A 12,236-nucleotide genomic window follows, 5' to 3' on the forward strand; every position below is an offset into this window, starting at 1 on the left:
AAGGCAGGGGCCTGCTGGGATAGGCAAGGGCACGCTGCCTTGATTTGTGTGGCATTGCCCTGCCCCCTGAAGCGCAGTGATACCACAGGAGGAGGTGACCCCTGACTGCACCTTGTCATCGTCTGGAGAGCAGACCCAAGCCCCGAGGAAGCACAGGAAGGTTTCTGGCTGCAGCCCTGGGGCCTCTTTCCCCCCAGGAGGGCAGAAGCAGGAGGCAGCGACAGCCCAGAGGCATGTACCGAAGCACAGGCTACAGCCAGATGCACACTCAACAGCAGGGAGCTGCTGTTGCAGTAGGGGCCAGTGCTGCCCCTCTGGTGCTGGCAGCTCCTTCCCCGGGTCCGGGGAGTACTGCCAGGCTGCAGCCTTCCTGCCCACAAGCAGGTACGGATCGGATGGGGACAGGTCCTTGGTCCTTCCTGCCCAGCAAGGACACAGACCTCAAGGACTGCAGGCCTCCCCCATGTGGCCACGGCCACAGGCCCTGCTTCCCCCGTCCCCAGAAACTACACCTGTCTTCTACAATCCATTTATTTATAGAAATTCAAAATTAAAACCACACCTGGGGGCCAGCACCGACCTGTGGAGCACAGCTCCAGCCCCTGGTGCCCCCAAGGCAGCTCGAGGCAGGACAGCCCAGTCCATGGCACGGCTCCTGCCTTCCCTCCCTCGCCACAGGAGGGGTGCACGGCTTCTCTGAGGTCCAGCGCAGGGCCAAGGGGGTCCATGACCACTCTCCTGTGGATGTGAGCAGAGCCCCGGTGTCCCGACCGGCACAGTGCAGGCAGGAGGAGCAGCCCACCACCTCACTGCCGGAGCTGGGGGTTGGTGTGCAGCAGCCACTCAATGGTTTCCAGCAGGTAGGCCATGCCGTAGTGCCGGGCGATGTTCTGGAAGATGTTGACGTGCTCCATGAAGGTCTGGGGAGAAGGGAGCAGGGAGTAAAGGAGGCTGCCCAGCACCCCTGGGCAGCAAGGGGGCTCCAAGGGGGTGGCCAGGCAGGGCCAGTAGGGCAGAGGGCAGCACGGCAGGTCCCAGGAGCGAAGCAGTTAGAGAAGAGGCAGAGGAGGAACAGGGCACCACAGGGCTCCTTGCTGTCCCTCTGGGAGCTGCTGGCATGGGGCTGGGCTAGGCAGGAGGGTGCAGATGTACCTGGGAGGAGATGGTGAGGGTGAAGTCTCCGGCACAGCTGCAGTACACAGGCATATGCGTCTCCTTCACACCATGACACTTCTTGCACACCTGGAGGCCAAGGACTTTTAGGTGGGCCAAGAGATGAGGCCAAGCCTCTCTGCCAGGGGCAGAGTGCGTGTGTCCAGCCTCAGCCAGCCAGGGGGATGGGCAAGAGCAGGGGAGCCCTGCACTCACCAGGTCCTGCAGCACAAAGGCCATCAGCTTCTTCTGCAGGGCTTCTACCAGAGCTGTTTCGATGGCATCAGAGTCGTACTGCACCTGGCAGTTGGAGCAGACCCAACTGGGCAACACCGACCCATCCTAGGGGCAAAGAGGAGGGAGGTGAGCACCAAGAGTCCCAAGCACTGGGATGGTGGAACCGGTTTCTGGAGAGGATGGAGCATCAGCCAAAGCCAAGGGATGCTCAGACCTGTCACAAGCAGCTAGAAAAGGAGTTGAACAGAAAATGGCCTTTAGGTGAGGTTGATCACTGGTAGCAAGCAGAGCTGCAAAGCGAAGGGGTTAAGAGAGAAGATGGGTAATGTGATTGACCAGCATCCAGCATTGCCATGCTGGGGTCACTGGTGTCCCCAGGAAAGAGGCTGCACCTGGGAGAGGGCAGGGTCCTTGCAGAGGTCCAGGTCCCTGCAGAAGTTGCAGTTCCTGCAGATGACTTCAGGGAGCACGTAGGAGCGGCAAGGGTCCCGAAACTGGGCTTCTTCTGAGAACTCGCCCACCTCAATAAGGCGCAGCAGGTCCCGGCGCAGTTTGTTCACCTGGTTGGTTATGTTGGCATCCAGGGAGAGGACCTACAAGGATAAAAGCCAGGTGAGCCTACCAGCAGAGAAGAAGAGAGTGTTCTCACCAGGACAGCTCATATCCTCATGACCTCATATGGATGCGGGACAAGACAAACTGGTTGTAGATCACTCCTGGAGGAAAGCTGCGGCAAATCTGAGCCATGGCTAAGGACTAGAATTTGAGCCCTGACTGCAAACATTCAGAAAAGGGGCCTGGCCCACCCCGCTGACCTTGCAAACATATTTAATGAACTCCAGAGCCGGGTTGTTGAGTGGCAAGTAGGAGCCAGGCAGCACCGGGAACATGTCTGAAGGCTCAGTGGCATTACGAGAACCAGCCATCTTCTTCTGGATCTTCTGGGTGATGGTGAAGAAGCTCTGGGTGAGCTCATTCGCCACATAATCCTGGGAGAAGGTGATCATGCCTAGAGAGAGGGAACAGAGAGCACTTGAGCCGTATGGTGGCATATGGGGACAGCAAGGTGGGTGGTTCTCCACCTGCACCAGGGCTGCCCTGTGGCTCAGCACTCACCAGGCATGGCCCCCATCTCCCCCAGCGCCTCCTGGGACACCTGGCTGGTGCTTCTTCTCTTGACGGGGGTGCTCCCGGGGGCATTGCGCCGCAGCTCCTCCTTCATGCTGTGGTACACGGCCACAATGTAGGCTGGGGAAACACAGACAAGGCTCCAGCTCCAGCCTGTGCCAGCAGCCGCCCTACTGCAGGCTCTCCCTGGCACCAGGGAGGCACAAGCGACCTCATCCCCTCCCTGGGACAGCTCACCCGACACGATCATCAGGAAGTAGCTCTGGCAGGAGGCAGCCTGGGGCAGGAACTGCGCGATGTTCCAGCTGTTCTCCAGCAACTCCTCCACATTTGGCTCCCCTTCCTCCTCCTCTTCTTCCCCTGCCACCTCCTCTTCCTCACTGTCGTCCTCCTCCAACACTTGCTTCTTGCTGGTGTCCTTCTGGAGGAGCCAGCGATATCACAGTGGTTCCTTGTGTTCAGCTCAACCCCCAGCACCCTGCTCCTGGGGGACTGAGCGCTTCCAGTCTCTTACCTCCCCGTAGTGGATGCGAGAATCCACTTTTCCCTTGATACCTCCATAATTTGCTGGATCCATCCAGAGCAGGAACTCCCAGCAGCGGGAGAAGGAGATGGTCAGAGAGTGGAAGATCTCCTTGGAGTGGATGCTGGAGGGAAGAGACTGCAGTCACCCACAGCATTGGCATGGTCCCTAGTTCAGAGCCTTCTCCATGGGACACTGTGGGGAGGAGGTGGTGCTGGCAAGGAGAGAGGGGGTTCTCCTCTCCCATCCAACCACTGGTGGGGACCCCAGGGGAAGCCATGCCCAAGGAGTCTTGGCTTGCTATGCTTGTGTCGAGGTGCTTGTACCATGGCTGGGATGCTGAGAGCCAGCCAGGGGATGAGGTGCTGGGCACTTCAAGTTCTTCTGAAGCTCTCTTCTGGATTGAATCTTATGAGTATTCTTGGAATATTACCTATAGAGGACAGCTAAGGGACAGATCCCTAACTCCAGGTATGACAGCAGGAGAACTGAGCAGCCTTGTCCCTTCAGTAGCTTTGCCCCCCAAAAAAGTGAAATTCAGTACTGAGGCCCGTCAAAAGGCAAAAAATCAGCATCCTCCTTCCCGGCCCCAAGTCCTGCCTCAGCTCCATAATCCAGGAGCCTCATCTCCAGGCCTGGCTTGGCAAGCGCACCCCACCTGTTGATGATGTACTCCATGTAGCTGATGGCATCCTCAGTGCGCCGCTTCTTGGTGCACAGAATGATCCGGTTGAAGTTGGCATAAACCACCGAGGAGCCCAGACGCTTGAACTCAGCCACCAGCCTGCAGGCAGGGCACAGGAGTGGGAGTCAGTGGGCAGGAAGGCAAAGCCCGAGAAGCAGACGCAATCTGGAGGACGTGCTGATCCAGCACAGTCAGGAGTCAAGCATGTCGGCAGTGCCACACAAGGGAGCTCACCCAAACAGTACGGGAGGTCCAACCTACTGCCCACCTCTCTGGAGGCTGCAGCAGAGAGGAGCAACTGTGGGTGCCAACAGTGTCCTGGTCACTAACGCCACACGTGTCCCTTCCCCATTCACCAGCCTGGCATGCTCCAGGTCTCACTTACTGCAGGAAAAGCTTCTTCATCATGTTGTGGACTGTGCGGTGCAGTGCCGGGTCGTAGAGCAGGGAGGAAGGAGAGCGGAGCCAGCGGTAAAAGTGAATGACTTGGTTGTCTGCGTAGACATTGTGATACTGTGTGATCTCCTTCACCCAGCTCACCACCATGCTCTTCAGGATCCTGCCAGGGAGCAGAGACCAGCATCACCCCACCAGCCACAAGCAACCCCTTCCCCCTTCCAGACAAGGGCATGTTTTCAGATATGCTGGAGGATTCAGAGTAGGAACTCTGCCAGAGCAGAGACATATAAGCCCTCGGCACTTTAGCCCTTATAGAGGCTAAATATGTGCCTCTATAACCTGGTGGAGCGTGAAGAAAGGAGAAACAGGAAAGGGAAGAGTCTTCACCAACATCCCCATACATCTGCTGGCTGAGCCACCAGGCAGTTCTGAGCCCAGGATCTTCAGAAGTCTGTTGGAGAAGATGCCTGCCCTGCCCTCGAGACCTGAATTTATATTTAGAGCACCCCACAAGCCCCATTGCTGGCACAAGTCTGGGAAAGGCTAAAGCCAGAAGGGAATGAGAGGCAGGACCCCCAAGGGGACCTGCCAAGATGGAGACCAGATGCTCCACCTCCTGCTGGCTCCTACAGCCATACCTGAAAGTGTTGGAGCAGAGGGCAGTTTCGTCATAGCTGGCCAGGATGTTGGCAGCTTGGTTCCCTGTCACCATGTCTTCTAGGGACGCCTGCTGAATCACGTCAAAGCTGATGCTCATGCTGGAGCCTCCTTCCATGTCGTTTATGTGGTGGGACTGCAACACCGTGTTTACAGCCAGGCTCTGGATATCCAGCTCCAGACACACTAACAGCAAACAACCTCTCAGCAGGCAGGCAGGGCAAAGGACCAACAAGGACACCCTCCCTGCCCCTCTGCCAGATGTACTTTTCACAGTTATAAGGGTGAGCTATAGGTGTTGCCGCACCAAGTGGGAGATGCCCTCACAGGCGTGACTGTCTTGACCAGGACTTGTCTTCCAACAAGACTTGGACCTACGAACCCTCTGGGGACCACCCTTTTTTTCTGGAAGCTGCAGCAGAGGAGCTCAGAAGAACTACCACTCAAGCTGCTTCTGCCTCTGAGAAAGGCCTGTCCTAGGGTCACCAGGGATGACCAGTTGGGCTAGTCTGTCCTTGGGCTGAAACATTGCAGGTGGTCTTCTGAGTGCTGCTGGTGGTGGCCATGAACTGGGAAAGAATCTGCATTCAGATGCCTGCACACATTGCAGGTGAGACCTCCCTGCCCCAGGACATGCCCCTTGCATGCACCTTACCCAGATCGCTACTGAAACACCAAAGCTGCTGGTGACTACTGTCAACAGAGAGACTCTTTGAGACCGCATCCATCCCTCTACAGGGCTTGCAGAGCAGGATCCAGCTCTGCCCCCGCTCAGCGCTACCACCCTACTCCCTCCTCACCTGTGGAGTAGCAGCCGGGGTTGTTTATCTCCACAGAGGCTCTCTCATCAAACTCCATGACTAAGCGGTTGTCATCAGCCTCCTTACCCCCCAGGTCTGGGCGGGCCGTGGGTGAGAGCCACAGCAAGTGGTTGTGACGACGGAGGTGGCGTGAGAAGAATAGGTCAGAGCCAAAGGTGGAGATGTCATCTGGGAGGTTCCCAATGGGGATGTGGTAGTACCTGGGGCACAGAGAGGTGAACGGTCATCAGGGTGAGCACAGCTGCAGAGAAGACAGAGACCCCTCCCTGTCCCCTCAAGGGATGAAGCAGCCTCCTGTGGTCCCATCAAGGGCATGGCAGCCCCAGGGAACATGGCCACCCCGGGCACCTGCTCATCTCGAAAGCCTGGGAGAGGCAGGTGTCCAGGTTGAGGTAGTGGCGGATCATGCGGCGGGCAGCATGGCGCTGCCAGTCCAGGACCGAGTAGCTGATGTCATCTACCAGCCGGATGGGGACCAAGGGGAACTCCTCGATGATGGGGATCCCACTCGCCAGCCGTTTCAGGTCCCAGTTAGACTGCACAGCGACTAGCGTGGGGCCCCGGCGCTCGTCCTGCGCAAAGGAGAAGAGGACATGTCCTGGTGCGCCTCTCCAGCGAGTGCCTCTGCTCAGCAGGAAACTGGCAGTGCCAGATGCCCCGTCCCTGCAGCAGGTCCCCATGGTGGGGACAGCACACCCCAGCACTCCTGAAGCACCCGCCTCCATGCAACCACCTCTCTAGATGAGTGCAGGGATGGGGAGAGATACTGAGGTGGCCTCGCTGCTGGTACTGCCATAGGCAAGCTACCCCAAGCAAGACAAAGCCCTTGAGCAACACCCACTTATACCCTTGACCTTTGGGCCAGCAGCTACATGCAGGCGCTGTTGGAACTGGTGCACCAGTGCCTTCCACAGTGTCCTCCCCTTTCCACATGCCTGCATGGACAAGGTCCCACAGGGACCTTCCTCACACCTTCATCTCACCTTGTAGCCCAGCAGCAGCCGCTGGATGGCTCTATAGACGGCCTTGGGGTCGGTCTCTGCGCGCACTTCGAAGGTGTGCTTGTCTGGGGGCAGCAGCTCTTCACCCGCCTTTTCCAGCAGTGCGCTGCGCTCCATGGAGAAGAGGGTGGTGAGATTCGGCATCTGGTTGCTGCGCACCTGTGCCCAAGGGAGACTGGGTCAGAGCCGGGGGGAGAGAGACACCGGGCGACGTGATCCCAGGGGGCTCTCCCCTCCGCGCATCATGAGATGCCTTCCACCAAGCCTTGCCGTAATGTGGCAGGGATGCACGATGCGCAGAGAAACCTCCCGCTGCCTGACCCCCATCATAGAATCACAGCATGGTTTGGGTTGGAAGGGACCTTTAAAGGTCCTCTAGTCCACCCCCCCACCCCCCCCACCCCACCCCCCGCAATGAGCAGGGACATCTTCAACTAGATCGGGCTGCTCAGAGCCCCATCCAACCTGACCTTGAATGTTTCCGGGCATGGGGCATCTACCACCTCTCTGGGCAACCTGTTCCAGTGTCTCACCACCCTCAGCATAAAACACTTCTTCCTTACGTCCAGTCTAAAGCTACCCTCTTCTAGTTTCAAACCATTACGCCTTGTCCTATCGCTGCAGGCCCTACTAAAAAGTCTGTCCGCATCTTTCTTCTAAGCCCCCTTTAAGTATTGAAAGGCTGCAATAAGGTCTCCTCCCCAGAGCCTTCTCCAGGCTGAACAACCCCAACTCTCCTCATAGGAGAGGTGTTCCATCCCTCTGATCATTTTTGTGGCCCTCCTCTGGACCCGCTCCAACAGGTCCGCCTTGTGCTGCGGACTCCGGAGCTGGACGCAGCACTGCAGGTGGGGTCTTGCCAGAGCAGAGTAGAGGGGCAGAATCACCTCCCTCGACCTGCTGGCCACGCTGCTTTGGATGCAGCCCAGGATACAGTCGGCTTTCTGGGCTGTAAGCGCACATTGCCGGCTCATGTCCAGCTTTTCATCCACCAGTACCGCCGATCCCCCAGCCTCCAAAGTCCCACCTTACCTTGTCCAGCACAAAGACGGCAGCTTTGCGCTGCGAGGGGATGAAGAGGCCCAAGAGCGCCTTGCTGCCCTGGGAGCTGTGGTAGAGGTAGATGTGGCGAATACTTCCTAGGGACATAGCACAGAGCATCAGTGGTACCCGCGGGCACCAGGTCCCAGGTGCCCCATGAGCCCCTCTCCCAGGGTGCCTCACCTGGCTCCAGGTAAGTGAACTGGGCCAGCGAGCGCATCTCCAGGTGCTCGATGTCAAAGGTTTCAGCCTCTCGCCCCGCCAGGTGCCTGACAAGCTGCCTGCTGACCATGCACACGCAGCCCAGGTGGATCAGGGCACGGAGGAGGAGTGGCACCTGTAATGATGGGGAGAGATGTGGTGGAACAACATTCCGCTACCAAGCTCCTCTCAGGTTTCAGACCTAGAACAACCCAGCTTAAAAACCACAGGTAGGACATACCTGAGGTGCCTCCAGCATGAGTTTGGTATTATCACCCTTGCCAGTGCTGGAGATACAGAACAGGTATCTTAGTTCTTAATTCACATGTGTTCCTATCTAGCCCCAGATGCCACCATCAAGGGCAGCAGCAGTTACTTTGGAGGATGTGTGGAGCAATATCTGGGCAATCTTGCAGCTCTGCAACTTGGGGTTTGGCACTCCCTTGAGCCAAAGGCTTCATCTGAACCACCAGATAATCGGCACAGTGGGACTACCTGATCGGCACCATGGATTCACCCTGTTTTATTAACCCTACAGCTGTAAACTCCACTGCTGCAGAAGACCCCTCCTGAATGACTTGCTGTGGGACCTAGTCCCAAAACAGTGAGAAGCAATAAACATTCCTTGCCTAATCACGCTTCCCTCATGCCAGTTTTGATTTTATAGACCCCTAGTACATCCCATTTTCAGATCTCTTTAGCAAGCCAAAGCATTCCCATGTCTCCAAGTCCCATCCCTGCAAAGAAGCCGTTTCCTCCCTCGCATCCTCCTCATCATTCTCCTGTGTTAGTCCTGCTACATTTTTTGGAGCCTGTGCTCAGAATTGCACTGCAGATGTTTAAAGATCAAAGAAGATCTTTCCTTGCCCAGGGCTGTGTCCAGTTGGGTTCTCTATCTCTGAGGATGGAAACTCCACAACCCTCTGGGCAACCCACTTGACCATCCTTGCAGAAGTTTTTTTCTGATGTTTGCACAGAATTTCCCATGTTTCAGTTTGTGCCCGCTGCCTCCTGTTCTCTCCCTGGGCACCACTAAGAAGAGCCTGGCTCCTCCCCTTTACTCCTCCCATCAAGAAGGTCCCCTGAGCCTCTTCTCCTCCCAGGCAGAACAGTCCCAGCTCACTCAGCCTCCCTTTGCACGACAGATGCTGCAACCCCTTGATCATCTATTTTGACTAAGAATGGTTTCTTTCATCATGACCCACTGTAACACTTTCCAGGCTATACCAATAACTTTGGTAGCTGAAGTCTCCCAACTTTATGGTGCTCTTTTTGCCCTTGCAGCCTCTTGCGTCTCACAAAGCATTTTGTAGTTAGCTAATGGCACCACTGCTCACACCAAGCTTGTCCTACTTAGCCAAGACTTCTGATCCATAATAATACTACGTTGCATTTTAGTAGCAAATTCACTTGGCTTTATGCTTTCTTTAACATACAGCTTCACTCTTACAATGGTGCTATCTACTCTGCCACTTCCATATAGGTCAGGTCCTGACACTACAATGTCTTCTTGATTAAATTCCTGTCACCAAGCTTTGAGCTGCTGAACAAACCAGTGCTCTCATTAGAAGCAGGCATCCCAGTTTCCCATCTTCATTTTCAGGCTTTCAGCATTAATAGCACTGGTAAATTTAATTTTGGCTTGATTGCTTTGTACTGAACTTCATTTATGTTGTTCTTGCTCTTCCCAAACTTTCAAGTTGTATCCTATTCTTCTTTCTAAAGCTTTTATAACCTCGTTTTAGAGGACAGGGCACCCAGACCTATGTGCGACTCCACACGTGTTGGGTTTTCCCCCATCTTTACTCTAAATACCCCTTATCTTTTCTGGTTCAAACACCAGCAGGCTGGTTCTGGTTTGGTTTAGAGGAAGATCACCCTTTCTGCTTAAATACCTTATTTCCCCAAAGTTTCTTAACTCCAAATAAACCAAACCCCCTTTCCCTGACATGCCTTAACCACATGCTGATACTCAGTATTTCTGCCCATACGAACGTGGGTATATTCCCCAGTACCCTGCTGTGCAGGGTCTTTGATTTTTGTGTCTCACCAACTTGTTGAATTTTTAAGTGCCAAGTGTCCTCCTGTGCCACTGGTACTCAGACTAGCAAGCTACCACTCAGCAATCCTTAAAAATTAGCACCCGGAGGAGTTACCTGCGTCTCGTACACTCCCTCGATGTCTGGAGCAGAGAGGTCCGCATTGATTTCGTTGATGTGCTCTTGGTACATGTCTTCAGGGACAGAGTATTCATACAGGTTGTAAACTAAGTTTGAGCGGGGCAGGATCCTGTTCACCTGCCGAGGCAAGGGACACGCTTAGCGGTGCACGTCACACCACGCGGCACTGCTGCCAGGAGCTGCAGCACTTCTAAGGGCTACAAGGAGCTGGGGTCTGGGCCAGCCCTGCTCCGATTGCTCCTCTCTCCTGCGGAAGTCAGTGGTTTGTGCTCATGCACGTTACAAATTCCCATAACAGAGGAACCCGCTTTCTGGGGAAGCTGGGATTAGCAGAGGGACCGGGAACTGGATGAGGTACGTCCATGGAGTGGGAAAGTGAGGCCCTGCAAGGCAGATGCTTGTAGTATCTCCTTGCAGCCCAGGTAAAGCACTTTATCTCAACGCAAGCAGCTGTTCCCCCTTCCAGAAGGGGCAGGTCCTCACCTTCCTGTAGGCTGCTCCCTCCTCTGGCTTTGGGACGCGCTGGTTGACGTAGAAGACCCGGGGGATGCTCAGCCTGATGCAGTGCAGGTCGCTCCCGATCACCGCCCACAGCCTGAACAGTCCAGGCTGGCTGGTCTCAGCGATCTGCAGGACACAGGGGTACAAAGTTAGCGTTAGCAGGGAGATCCAACGTGTTATCAGCGCTTACATCTAAGCTGCGGAGCACTTTGTGGATCTATATGGCCAGCTGGTGGCCACAAAGAGAGCAGGGGGCTTAAAGAGTCATCGCTCTCAGCGCTGGAGTCTCCATGTCCTGCTGCTGTCCCAGGGCACCACGGAGAAAACTCTCTGGCTAAGGCTGGCCAGCCAACTCGAGCTGACCCTTGATATCAGCCAAGTCACTGATGTCCTGGACCAGCCATCCCATCTCAAGCTTGTGCTTGCACAAGGGCTGCCTGCTGCTCTGAAGACCTTTCCGGAAGATGAAGTGGGTGACAAGGGGCTGGGCTCAGATGGCCATGCATAACGAGGATTTGTGAAAGGAAATGCCTGGATGGCACCACCCCACTCTGCGTTTGTACGCCGGCTGCTTCCAGGCGTCACTGGAATCCTGTGTCCATCACAGGCACACTGTGCCCAGTGCTGGGCTCCCCAGTACAGGAGAGACGTGGACATAATGGAGAGTCCAGTGAAGGGCCACAAGGATGAAGAAGGGACTGGAGCATTTTTCATGTGAGGAAAGGCTGGGAGAGCTTGGACAGTCCAGCCTGCAGCAGAGGAAGCTCAGGGGGATCTCATCAATGTATATAAATATCTGAAGGAAAGAGCAAAAAGGATGGAGCCTGGCTCATTGCACTGGTGCCCAGTGGCAGGACCAGAGGCAGTGGGTTCAAACTGGAGCACAGGAGGTTTCCTCTGCACATCAGGAAACACTTTTTCACTGTGAGGGTGACCGAGCCCTGGCACAGGTTGCCCAGGGAAGTTGTGGAGTCTCCCACCTTGGACATAATTAAAAGCCATCTGGACACTGTCCTGGGCAACTGGCTCTGGGTGGCCCTGCTTGAGCAGGGTGTTGGACCAGATGGACCCCAGAGCTGCCTCCAGCCTCAACTGGTGTTTTTGTGGTTCTGTGACTACTGCACAGTGCTGCCCATGGGCTGAACTGGAGCTGCCCCACTGGCAGATCTACACACATGTCCAATTCACCATCACGAATGACCACGTGGGCTCCCGTTTCCATACAGACATGTGTGACCCTGAGGCTTTGCAGCCCCACGTGGCCTCCCCAGGGTTAACACCAGAGTGGCGTTGGGATCAGCAGTCCCTGAACTTCACCATTTGACCACAGATAGTGTAAATGCGAGGCTTACGCCCCAGGCTGCCCTCCATGGCAGGTCCCCTCCCTGGTACCTGCACGATCTGCCAGGGCAAGTCCAGGATGCTGCGCGCTGTCCTGCGCAGGTAGCTGCTCAGCCCTTTGGAGAAGACATCGCGGACCACTCCTCCACCTGCTGTCACCCCGCCATCCTCCAGACGCCGCCTCTTCTGCCGCTCCCGCCGCTGCCGAGCCTGCAGCTCCCACTTCTTCTGGTGGTAGCGCAGCCAGACCAGACGCTCTTCCTGAGTGGAGTGACAGCGCACATTAGTTGAGCCAGAAACCAGCACAGGCTTCCCCGCCGTGCCATGCAGCCGAGCCCTCCATCCCCCAGCCCCACATCGCATTCCTGC

At 56.0% G+C, this 12,236-nt stretch overlaps 1 protein-coding gene across 1 annotated transcript in view; it reads right to left on the reverse strand.

Annotated features, from left to right (window-relative positions):
- Nucleotides 1-523: 523 nt before the first annotated feature.
- POLE (DNA polymerase epsilon, catalytic subunit) overlaps nucleotides 524-12,236 on the reverse strand; it is a 29,676-nt gene continuing 17,963 nt past the window's right edge. Inside the window, exons 30-48 of the mRNA XM_072880411.1 lie at nucleotides 11,919-12,128; nucleotides 10,509-10,652; nucleotides 10,002-10,142; nucleotides 7,828-7,981; nucleotides 7,636-7,742; nucleotides 6,586-6,762; nucleotides 5,951-6,174; nucleotides 5,582-5,802; nucleotides 4,763-4,967; nucleotides 4,111-4,284; nucleotides 3,699-3,824; nucleotides 3,032-3,164; nucleotides 2,755-2,938; nucleotides 2,506-2,637; nucleotides 2,205-2,398; nucleotides 1,782-1,982; nucleotides 1,369-1,494; nucleotides 1,153-1,242; nucleotides 524-920 (exon numbers count right to left, since the gene is read on the reverse strand). Of these exons, the coding sequence (XP_072736512.1) occupies nucleotides 807-920; nucleotides 1,153-1,242; nucleotides 1,369-1,494; nucleotides 1,782-1,982; nucleotides 2,205-2,398; nucleotides 2,506-2,637; nucleotides 2,755-2,938; nucleotides 3,032-3,164; nucleotides 3,699-3,824; nucleotides 4,111-4,284; nucleotides 4,763-4,967; nucleotides 5,582-5,802; nucleotides 5,951-6,174; nucleotides 6,586-6,762; nucleotides 7,636-7,742; nucleotides 7,828-7,981; nucleotides 10,002-10,142; nucleotides 10,509-10,652; nucleotides 11,919-12,128 (3,057 nt within the window). The 3' untranslated portion in view covers nucleotides 524-806. The remainder of the gene's footprint in view (nucleotides 921-1,152; nucleotides 1,243-1,368; nucleotides 1,495-1,781; nucleotides 1,983-2,204; nucleotides 2,399-2,505; nucleotides 2,638-2,754; nucleotides 2,939-3,031; nucleotides 3,165-3,698; nucleotides 3,825-4,110; nucleotides 4,285-4,762; nucleotides 4,968-5,581; nucleotides 5,803-5,950; nucleotides 6,175-6,585; nucleotides 6,763-7,635; nucleotides 7,743-7,827; nucleotides 7,982-10,001; nucleotides 10,143-10,508; nucleotides 10,653-11,918; nucleotides 12,129-12,236) is intronic.

This window comes from Ciconia boyciana, chromosome 15, assembly GCF_034638445.1.
Source record: "Ciconia boyciana chromosome 15, ASM3463844v1, whole genome shotgun sequence".
In the NCBI taxonomy this organism is placed as follows: Eukaryota; Metazoa; Chordata; class Aves; order Ciconiiformes; family Ciconiidae; genus Ciconia; species Ciconia boyciana.